This window comes from Anarrhichthys ocellatus, unplaced genomic scaffold (genome assembly GCF_004355925.1).
Source record: "Anarrhichthys ocellatus isolate YVR2014 unplaced genomic scaffold, GSC_Weel_1.0 scaffold1443, whole genome shotgun sequence".
Taxonomy (NCBI): Eukaryota; Metazoa; Chordata; class Actinopteri; order Perciformes; family Anarhichadidae; genus Anarrhichthys; species Anarrhichthys ocellatus.
Genome location: NW_022281417.1, coordinates 1 through 11,213, shown reverse-complemented (window position 1 = coordinate 11,213; position 11,213 = coordinate 1). Strand labels below are relative to the sequence as shown.

General features: G+C 42.9%; 1 protein-coding gene across 2 annotated transcripts; it reads left to right on the top strand.

Annotated features, from left to right (window-relative positions):
- The first annotated feature begins 6 nt into the window (after nucleotides 1-6).
- LOC116377601 (neuron navigator 3-like) lies at nucleotides 7-11,139 on the top strand. 2 transcript variants are annotated; one of them, XM_031839268.1, is made up of 6 exons: nucleotides 7-1,791; nucleotides 3,454-3,675; nucleotides 4,102-4,154; nucleotides 5,470-5,493; nucleotides 6,642-6,665; nucleotides 6,823-11,139. In XM_031839268.1, exons 1-6 carry the CDS (start codon nucleotides 1,455-1,457, stop codon nucleotides 6,952-6,954), a joined length of 792 nt encoding a protein of 263 aa, XP_031695128.1. In that variant the 5' UTR covers nucleotides 7-1,454; the 3' UTR covers nucleotides 6,955-11,139. The 2 variants fall into 2 exon arrangements, with proteins under 2 accessions (XP_031695128.1, XP_031695129.1); XM_031839269.1 differs by lacking the exon at nucleotides 6,642-6,665.
- Nucleotides 11,140-11,213: the final 74 nt, after the last annotated feature.

The window sequence follows — 11,213 nt, the reverse complement described above, 5'->3', positions numbered from 1 at the left end:
AAAGTAATGAATAAACAGGTAAAATATTTAGCTTAAAGTAATGAATATACGGTTAAAATATTTAGCTTAAAGTTATCTATAATTGAGAAAAAAGGTTGGGAACTACAGGTTAACAAATTTTGTGATTGTCTTTTGCAGCATTTACACTGCAGTACTACATTCCTGCACAAATCAGATTAGCTGTGGATTTTGAGAATGCCTTACGTAATGCACAGAGAGGAAAATATAATATTTAATATTTTCCAACTTGCTTTGGTCAACTTGTGTACCCAGTAATAGTGTTTGACTTGACTGAAGTGTCAACCCAAACCCTAATGAAGTCTAACATTTTAACCTATTGTTTCACCTCCAGAAAATGCTTTCTCATGTGTCAGGATCAGATTTTTTACCACAGATCCTGAAGTCCAAATTAGATTATAACTCTCTTTAAGAGGGGCGAAATCTTCTGATGCAGTGTAAATGCTGCCTAAGTCCCTCCGTTTGTATGTCTGCTTCTCTGTGTGCGTCTTCATCCGATTGCCATCATTTAGAAATGCGGCAAGCGCAGCCGCCATGACGGAGCAGTTCTTCCTCAGCTCCCTAATATGGCCCCAAACCTCCTGATAACATTTGCAGTGCTAGCCGAAGGGGCAGAAGTAGAATGGATACTTTGATTTGAGCTGGGACTAAAGAGACTCAGACAGAAATACCATAACCCATTCATCACAGTGGCACAACCTCTGCAGGGAACGACCTCTCTAGCCAATTATACAGCAGTGCTGCAGAGGGGTTGAATGGGGCCTGCTCGTTTCAAACCATTCTTTCATTTCGATGGCATTTGGTGTTGACACTCTTTTTTGGCCTAAAAGCCTCTGATCTTATTCTACACTTTATCCCTGTTGGTTGGGATGTTCAGTATAGACTGCAGTGTTTTCTTCTCAACAGTTTTTTTTACGGCCATCTGTTCACATCTTAAACCAGGCAGCATTTTTTTTGCCTGATCTTTAGATTTCCTACAAGAGCAGCTTAGACGAGTAATTGACCCCTTTAGTCATATCACTCAGCATGTTTAGTCCCGCTTATGGGCATTTTGCAAGTATACTGTGTCAAACACTGACCCTTGGATATTTCAGTCTGCTCCCTTTCAACACCAGCGTCGAACGCTGCTGTACTCTCAGACACCCAATCCCCGCTGGGGGAGGAATGCAAAGCACAGGCGTGGGGGACCGGAGCAGGGTCAGATGTGACAAGCGTAGTAATGGGGGCGTCAGAAGGAAGCGGGCTCTGAAAAGGGATGAGTGCAAAACTCAATTATCATCCTCAGAGGATTAAATATGGCCGATTGTCACGCCGGCGATAAGGGGGCCTTCTGTTGCTGAGCCACTTTGGAGCTGGGGAGAGAAGAGATGAACGGCAGTGTCAGTGTGTTTGGCAGCTTTGGCGCACTGCGTGTATAAACGACTAAATGTGTGTAGATGTATGCATGTAAGCATCTGCGTGTGTGGCTGCATGGTTGTTGTTGTTTTTTCTCCATCTGCTCACATGCTTCTATTATGCAGCTCTGCACTCATTTCATCACCACAGAAATCCACTGCTTGGACTTTCAAATACGTCTCTATTTGCCTCGTGCTTACTGTGTCTTTGTGGGATTCAGGTACCCTCCGTCCTCCCGGCAGACGTCCCATGAGGAAGGGAAGGAGTGGTTGAGGTCCCATTCAACAGGGGGACTTCAGGACACAGGCAGCCAGTCCCCACTGTCTCCTCCGGGAGCTTCCTGCACGAACACTGGAAAATACCACTACTCCAACCTGCGTAAGTCTACAGCACATGTGTCAAACTCAAGGCCCGCGGGCCGAATACGGCCTGCCACGTCATTTTATGTGGCCCGCAAATCCACCAGCAAAAAAAAAAAAAAATTTTTTTGTTTTTTTTAATTTTGGAAAAAAAAAATTAAGTTAGACTTGAAAATGAAAATATCCCCATGGTCGAAATTATGAGATAGAAATTTGAAATTATGAGATAGCATGTTGTCTGTGTACCGACATTAAAACTATCACAACAGGTGGACAGGAGAGGGAACAGCCCGTAAAGCGGTTTTCCAACAAGTGATTGAGTTGAAAAAGATCGACAAATAATCCCAAAATGTCTACGAAGAGAAAAATTGATGCAGAGGGAAGAAGATGTAATTTAAGATGGGAAAGCGATTACATGTCTGTGCTTCAGGGAGAAAAACGGGTCTGTCTTCTGTGTTATGATGCGTGTCGGTGATGAAGGATACAATTCACGTTGGCATTTTGACACCAAACACGGAGCTAAATTTAGCCTCCAAGAAAAACATAAAATTGTCCAAGAATTAAAAGGCAGACTGCAATCACAGCAGAATATATTTACAAAAGCTACAGCCCAGTGCATGCTAAAGGTATGTGAGCAGGTGTGCTCCGACCAGAGACAGACTTTTACAAATGTCAGTTTGTGAAGAAACACCATCGCAGGCCGAGTTCATCAACTAGCAGCAATCTAACACAGCTAGCTAAGAGACGAGATACATCATCTATCAATGTTTGTAAGAGTCTCAAGGCAGACTTGACTGTCAGTGAGGAGCTCTTGGATGTAGCTGCCATGCATGGGACGACGGCAGGGAGGGACATTAGTGATGCAGAGAGGTGACAAAAATAGCTTTGAACAAAGTTAATGTAATAACTTGTGTTTGATGATATTTGTCTTTGTTATTTTCTTTAAAAGTTTGATCTTTGATAGAGTAATGTGGGTTTCTTAACCCTAAATTAAAATTATTTATGTTATAATAACAGAAATGTGCTTAAATATCATTTTACATTCATATAACTGCATGTACAATATTTTTACACTTGAATAAACAATAATCAAATGCAGAGACAGTTATTTAACAATATGTTAGGAGTAGTTACAGTTATACAGTCTTACAGTTACAACCGGCCCTTTGAGGACGACCGTGATGCTGATGTGGCCCGGAGTGAAAATGAGTTTGACACCCCTGGTCTACAGGAACAAACTCACTGTAGCACATCTGGAATAGATCAGAGTTACAACATGTCCATAGGCAGGGAATCTCCGTTTTTTTTATTTGCTCCCAGTTATTTTCATGTGTTAATATGATGTAATTTCTCACAGCCAAGAGTCTGTGATAGCCTGTACAACTTGCCACCAGCCATTACTAATGGCCCAGAATGCTTCTTCATTTTATGCCAACTTAAAGCGAGACACAAACAAACTAAATGGTGAAAAATAAATCAGTCAAGTGAGTAATACAATCAAAGGAGAATTTTTCACAACTGTTTCATGCTGTGCTTAAGAATATCTAATTCATGACACATCTGCAGCATTCTTCGATCATATCCAGCTGTATATATGTTCTTATTTCATGCATGAATAGTTGATCACTGATGAGTTTTACACATGCACAAATGTAACGATTGGAAAATATAATCAACACAGATCTTGGTGTTTTTGCCCTCCGTGCAGTGAGCCCCACCAACATCAGCCAGTATAACCTGCCACCAGGCAGCACCAGCATGAGCCGCTCCAACAGCATCCCTGCCCATGACTCCTTTGACCTGTACGGGGAGGGCCATCCACTGGGTGGCAGTGCAACCTCCCTGGAGGACCGCCCACGGGGCATCAGCCGCTCCGGCTCCTTCAGGGACAGCACCGACGAAGGTAGGACACACTCTCGAACGTGCTCTCTCGAAATTATAGATAATTTAAGGGCCACATTCAGCAAAGCAAAGTCCCATCAGTCACCAAGGACTTAAATACCAGATTTAATGAGCTCTTAGCTGATAGCTCACTCTGTTCTGATCTTTTTTTGTGAGAGATGTAAGAGGCTGTGATTGCATTCATATAGAGGTCAGCTTTTTAACATGCTAAATCATGTTTTTTTTTCACTGCCTCACTCACTTAGTATAACTGAGCACATCATCTGAATGACTTACCATAGCTATTGAGTCAGCTATAATAAATACATAAATAAGCAATTACAGAACTGACTCCTGGTCAGATTTAATATAAAAGGTTAGAATATTATATGGTTAATTCCTGTTTTAATTACTTTTGTCACTCATTACTCTCCATATGTGCTTACAGTCCATGGCTCTTCATTGTCTCTGGTCTCCAGCACGTCTTCATTGTACTCTGCGGTAAGTAGCCGGCCAACTTCTCTTTCCTAAAGGTACAGCTTTCAGAGCTAGAGTTAAAGTCAGGTGCTGTATATGTAAAACTAGTAAAGCATGATGTAAACTAGAAGTAGGCAACCTTAGGTGTCACTAGCTTAACCAATTGCTCCAGCATTCCGCAAAGACCCGCCCTGCTCTGCCTCTGATTGGCTAGTACTCGTTGCCTTCTAAGCAGAAGGTTGAAGGTTGGTAGGGTTGGATGTGGATGTTTTCATAATGATAGCACCGTGCTTGTATAATGTTGATATGGTGCACTGATTCCTGAAAATTTTGGGGGAAAATTGGCAATTCATATCAAATAGACCCCTGATGTAAAAACACGTCAAAGCTGCTCCAATCACTACTTTTATATTAGCATTTTAACGAGTTTGTAGAGACAAACACAGATTGAATAGCAATCCAACTTGATAGTTCCACTCACCTCTGTGGAGTTTTAGCCTCTTTCCGCTCATTGGTTTGGTTTTCCAACCAGCAGTTTTATTGTTTTGGCGTAGCACCAAACAGCAAGGTTGGTGACGAGCTTGTGAAAAAGTGGAGCATTTAGCAGCCAAAAAGACAGATATTTCCCTCAAATGGAGACCATAACAGGAAAAGGAAAGTAAATGAAGCACTGGTGGCCAGACACACAACTCCAAATAAATGCTAATGTTGGTTAGCTTCTGTGAAATGTGTAAATATGCAACAAGTTTGCCGTAAAACCTTTATATAACGTGTCAGTGTTGTGTTTACAACTTGTTTCCCTGCCCAAAAAAGTTAGTGCAGGTGTAGAGCTGCACTGCCTGTGCTCCATTATTGGTGCACATTTGAAGCCAGATTTTTTTAAATGTGACCGCACATTTGTTCCCAGTGATGCATTATATCTCACATACACTTTCTTCCGTTATTTCTATCTCGTCCCTTCTGTGTCCGTAGAGCCCAAAAAAAGAACCTTCCATCACTGCATGCTTCTCATTTAACTTTGGCAGATAAGACTCCGGACAAGTGTTGGGTTTTCAAATAGCACAGGCAGCGTTCCAGTCAACAGATTTGTTTTTAGGTGGACAAATGTTTCCAATTGCACTCGCAGGTTGCAGAGGAAAGTGCTGGAAGGATGATGGAGATTATTTTCTGTTATTTTAATCTCATTTCATTTGAAGTTGGGTTTAATTCTCTTCTGCTATGTTTTGGCCATTTCATAACTTCTCTTCGTTGACATTAAAATGCCATTTACTCTTTGAAAGATGCTTGATTAAACACACCTCGCGGAGCCAATAATCGTTTTCATTTTTCTTCCTTACAGACAGAGGAGAAAGCACACTCAGAGGTAAGGATGGGTAATAATCCATCCGTCTGCATGTCCGCTTCTCCTTAGCACCTTCCTGCTTCACATTCAGACACTCACACCTTGCTCTGCAGATGCGGACCTCAAAGGCAGCTGTGAGGAAGAACAAAGGAGTTTATCTTATTTAGTTTTGATTATGCCCTTCAGGAGTTTTTCTACATCTACACCTCTTTACGTTTGTGTTTTTCTGTTACACTGCGTCTATATCAGAGAGGGTCTGTCTATGTCTAATCAAAGCACAAACAGTGATATTTGTTCGACTAAATTTGGCCTATTGTTGATGAATATTTTGAGCCAGAAATCACATAAATATGTTAACGGTGATGGTGGATAAAGTTTGGATCAAACTAAATTGGCAAATACACTGTGGTGTTGGTTTCAACCCTGCCAGATGGGTGGAGTTTAGCATTTGAGGAGAGCTCATGAGGTACAAACCGTCAATAATGCTCAGTCACAGTGCAGTCCCACGATCCTGGTTCTTTTTTCCTTCCTTCACATCAACATTTGACATTTTCCACTTTCAGACCCTGAGACAGGTGACCTGCACATGACTCCAATTTATCATCATTTATTTGAGACATTTGCTGTCATGTTGGCACAACAGCAACTTGGCTACGCAGCTTTGGCATTGGGGATGAGTAACGGCAATGAAAAGAAATCATACAAGGGACTCGCTTGGTATTTTTTGGAGAATTCTCAAACGAGGAAAAATCGAAAATCCTCCTAAAATGTCAAAACTTTCAATGTGTTGGAAAGGAGTGGGAAACATGTCTTTAGTCATATGGATTATATCCAAAAAACAGACAAACAGTGATCCAAAATTCTGATATTGACAACAATTTGGAACTTGTGAAAGAAACCAAAACTTCGTTGTCCTTGTGTCGTCCACTTTGGTAAACTGACACATTTGGTACTTATCTTATTATGTAAGAAACAATATCAGGTATTTGCAAATGTTTTTTGACCCAGGTCAGGAATTCTTTCTCCTGCTGCGCTGCTCAAAGTGTTACCTTGAGAAAACCAGTGCTGTGGCTTGTGATAACCTCTGTCTCTCCAGCCATGTCAGTACATGCTGTTTAATGGAGGCATGCAACATAGTGTTAATATTTACTCTTCTCTTTTCAATCAAGGGCCAAACAGTCCAAAATTCCACGGTAATCCCCCACACTTTGTGTTCACACTTTACCCCAGTGTCTTTTTTGCACAGTTACTGCACAGTTTTTACACCAAAGTTATCAGCACGGGAGTTGCACAGTTCAAAGTTCAGCAGCGCTAACTACGCCTCTTTGCTCTCTCTTCCCCCCCAAACAGCAAATCAGAAAGCTGCGTCGGGAGCTGGACGCCTCTCAGGAGAAGGTGGCGACCCTGACGTCTCAGCTGTCTACCAACGTGAGTTTGTTTACTTCAGAACACGCCGTCAGAACAGCTGGCTCATTTGCATGACAAACCTCTGTCGGAGAGCTTTTTGTTGGGAGCGTTGCCTATCAAAGGCCTGGAAGGAATATACTGTAAATCTTTCAGACGCCCACTAATTTCTTATCTCTGTTTTTGAAGCCAGGTGCTTGTATTTAGGCTTTTGCTTGTTTGATTTTTAGTGTGTGTTTTTTGTGTGCTTGTCCTTAAGATGGGATGTTTTCTTGTGCGTGTTTGTGTACCTGCGGCACAGCTAGGATTGCCTCCTTGCCTTTGTCTCAGCCGGCGGGGGGTTTTCAGTGAGAACAGGAGCCTCGCCCAGATTCAACCGAGCAGGAAGAATCAAATAAGAGATAGGCTGGCGCAGGAGAGAGAACGGGGGAGACAAGGATAAGTGAATCTAGACGTCACGCGTGGGTGAAACAAGAGCAAGATGCAGAGACCTCCAACCCCCAGACGGAGCCTGTCTTTGTGCTGATAGATCGACAAACTTCAGCTCCCGACTCAGCTCAGCCGCTCCACCCTCACTGATCAAGCGTGGAGGCAGAGGGGGTCTTCGCTTCGGTCTGACGCTTTGATCACAAAGTTGTGCCGAGCTGAAACTGAAGGCTAAACAGCAGGGAAAGTTGCCGAATGGAAGAGGGAGACATGCCTTTGTGAAAGAGTTCTGTAGGGACAGTCGGAACACTACTGGTTTGTTTGGGTCATGTGCAATGACTTGATAGATGAAGCTTCACATTTGAATACCCTGAAATGGGAACTCCACCGATTTTAGATATCAAAGTCTGTTTACGGGTGACTGTCACTGATTTTACAGCTAATTGCTGTTAACAGGTTAAAGTTAGTTCAACATTTAACTCTTAAGTTAAACAAAACTTAACTCCTTAACGTCACCCGATAGCCCTCTCCCCTGTGCCTGGCCGTGACGCATATAATCCGTCCTCCTTGAGAAGACAGTTGTTTGGATACATCCAGGTTTTCTGTTATTCCTCACTTGCTGATTAGCATAGCGAATCCACTCGTTTTCACATCTTAAAAGTCCACTTGCTGTCACGGGGATGGATGACAATTGGGACTCATTCAGCATCATCTTTGCAGCTTCGCTGCATCAAGCATAATAAAGACAACTTTGACTGTTTGCACTTTTTAACTATAATAACGATTGCTCGTTGCAATAGCTGCTAATGTTGGCATTGCTAATTATCTATCATGAGTCCGACCTCTGCTCTCCGACCCTCCACCTCCAGAGCAGGAGCACCTTGTACCTAGCGTAGCAAAGGACTTGGTATTATAGTTTAGTTGATGGCTTGACAAACTGGTCATGTACGCGTTAGCTTGACACAGGTTCACAAGTTGTGGGGAGGCTACTAACCTTCTACCAAAAGAAGAGAAATGCTACTGCTAACTCCAAAGTTGTGTTGTTTACATATTGTGGCTTTTATCTAGCTTGGTACCGTTATACGCTTGTCCTGCGTAGTCATTGGGGCTAAAGTTAAGCTAGCTGTTGACGGTCAGCAAATACCACCAAAACATAGATTGACTGCTTTTAAACCATAATGACTCATTTTCTATTCATACACATTTTTAATACACATAAAACCACTTCATACTTATTATCATATAACTTAAATAATATTTTGCCATGTGACAGCCTTAGAGTTGTTTAATTAAATGCACCTGTGACGGCGCTTGGCTGCGTAACAAAACTAAAGTTACCTAACGTTAACGAGTGATGCAAAAAAATGACTTTTGCTGTTGAGGAGTTAGTACAGTAATAAGAAAAATGTAATATGTATTTTTCAAGTCGCTTGCCCAACACCGTGTTTGGCAGTGTCGCCAGCATGACTCACACATGCGACAGCGTCCACTCAGCTTAGGCTTTACTTAACAGTGTGGCACATTTACAGGTCACATTAACACATGTCATCACCTCGGGACACCAGCAGTGAAGCCACTTTGGAGCCTCGGATTAAAGTAGAGACAATTCCCCGTCGCCGGTCGATACCACAGCTGTATTAGTGGGTGGCTCGCGCCCACATTTTATGTGTACATTGCAAACAGAGAATTCTCACAGTTTCTTTACAGTTTAGCATGGTTCAGTAAGCGCCTGATGATGCGGCATCATCGCGTACAGTATTTGACACTAGCTGGTTTCAAAAGCTACTGATAGGATTGTGATCACCCTGCAGCGAGAAGGAGATGCTGCAACAATATGAAGCAGGAAAAAAAAACAGTCAAGAACTTATCAAGTATGGCTGGGTGAGAAGAAACATTTTTACACTTTGCAGGGGCCAAATTATCCAAATTAGTATATTTTTTTTACCGTATGTTGCCGTGGCTTTGTGCAGCAAAAAAACATTTAAAACCATATACAGTACATACTGTATGTGTTGATGTTCAGTGGCCATTAACAGGGTCGCTTAGCATATAAAACGGCAGTGGAAAAAGCCGAACTGTGCCAAGCCATATGCAAACACCCACATGTGCTTTACATCTCCCACTCTCATTTTAGAGGCTTGGGATTTAAAAAAAAAAAAAAAAAAAGTGAAAAAAACCAACATCCCTGGTGTTGTACTGGAGCTGCATCACACTGTATCCACATGACAGAGCAGTGAGTCGATGGTGCTATGAGCTTGTGTTATCCTCTCAATGGGGAGTGTGACCCGACAAGGATACGTCAGCCTTAGCAGCCCCGACATGCCGCCCACCCACGGTCCAAAACGAAACGCTCACTGTGCCGTGTGCAAGAGACGTCGCTTAATCGTGTATATTCCTGGAACGCATGTAGAAATACATGGAAATGTACAGGAAACCTACACATTGGTGGGTGTTTCGTATTGTGGCCACAGAAAGAGAGACTGGTATTTCCAAAATGTTGAAAAAGACAGAACCTTTTTTTTTTTGTCATTTTGAAACAGTATTTTGAGGATACCTTGCTTCCTTGTAGCACTAATTTCTTCGCCATTTATCCTTTAATATGGTGTGTATACTATAAGGGCATTTCAATTTGGTTGTGACCTCAATTTAATGGATATTTGACCTTAACTTGTGATTTTAGAAAGTGCGTCAATCATCCAAATATCTTTTGTCAATCAGAAGAGGAACCTTAGGAGTTTAGCCATAAAAATCCCCAAAAATGATGAAGTAAAAATGTATATTTTAAGGTTAGTGAGAGGGGTTTTATTTGTGGGGAAGCGATTTGCAAAACAGTTGCCTGCATTGTGTCGTCCTGCATTGGCTGAATGCATTTTAATTTCCTCTCCTCTCTTTTCATCAGAGAGACACAGAGGAGATTTTTCCATGATTGAGGTCATCTGATCTTGGCTTCTGCTGTGCTACTGCATACATCATTATAATTATTATCATTTTCTGGGTTTCTTTTGTGCAGGAAATTGAATTTGGATCTTGAATAGAATTTTAGGGGAGGTGTCAATGCCCTCGGTCACGCATGCCGACTCTCACATTAAAAACATATTTGCTGCCGCGCAGTCACGCTGGATTAAGAACACCCCACACATGTCGTTTTTAATTAACCGCGTGTTTGTTTTTGGTATTATTTGATCAAAATGGAGCAGAATTAGTAAAACCAACATCCTGTCAAAGGGATTAAGAAGAGCAAATGCTGCCAAACTGGTGAAGTATTGTACCACCTTTCAGCCGGTGGATGGGATACGTTTTCCTGCCTCGACTGACATTAACTCTGGTTTAAGAGTTTACACAGGAACCCCTCCCCCCCCCCTCTCAAATCCCCCTTCCTCTTTCTACTCACCCGTCACTGTGTCACCCTAACCTTGTCGCCTCTCCCTTTCTGCTCAGCCAGGAAAGGTTCCCCCTCCCTATCACTCTCTATTCCGTTATTATTCCTCCCTATATTGGCCGTATTCTCCCTTATCATCCCCTTCCCTCCCTCCCATTCGTCACCTCCCCTTTATGCTGTAGTGTTTAGAGAAGGTAGCCCAGCAGCAGGTGCTGGCTTGGACCGCTGTAGTCGTGACTGTCCTCCTTGTGATGTCGTCTGGCAACTCTAGCCCCAAAAGACTTCTCTTCATCCAGTTCACTGGTTTGGCCCACCGTCAACCTCTACCCCAGACCCCAGGATCGGCACGGCGGTCCTAAAAACAGGGGGTCCGGCACACAAGTGTGTCAGCCGGGGCCAGGCCCCATGAGCAGGACAGACAGTTCAGCCACGGGACACGTCAGAGTTTGATCGGCGCCCCCTCTGTGGCGGACGGGTGGGCGGGGGGGGGGGCTGTTGAGTCGGAGCTCACAGGTGGAGTTGGAAAGAGATG

Coding starts and splice junctions, on each gene's coding strand:
- LOC116377601 (XM_031839268.1), top strand. CDS start 1,455: ATGTATGCATGTAAGCATCTGCGTGTGTGGCTGCATGGTTGTTGTTGT. Junction 1,792..3,453: donor ATACCACTACTCCAACCTGC/GTAAGTCTACAG, acceptor TAATCAACACAG/ATCTTGGTGTTTTTGCCCTC. Junction 5,494..6,641: donor AGGAGAAAGCACACTCAGAG/GTAAGGATGGGT, acceptor TTTTCAATCAAG/GGCCAAACAGTCCAAAATTC.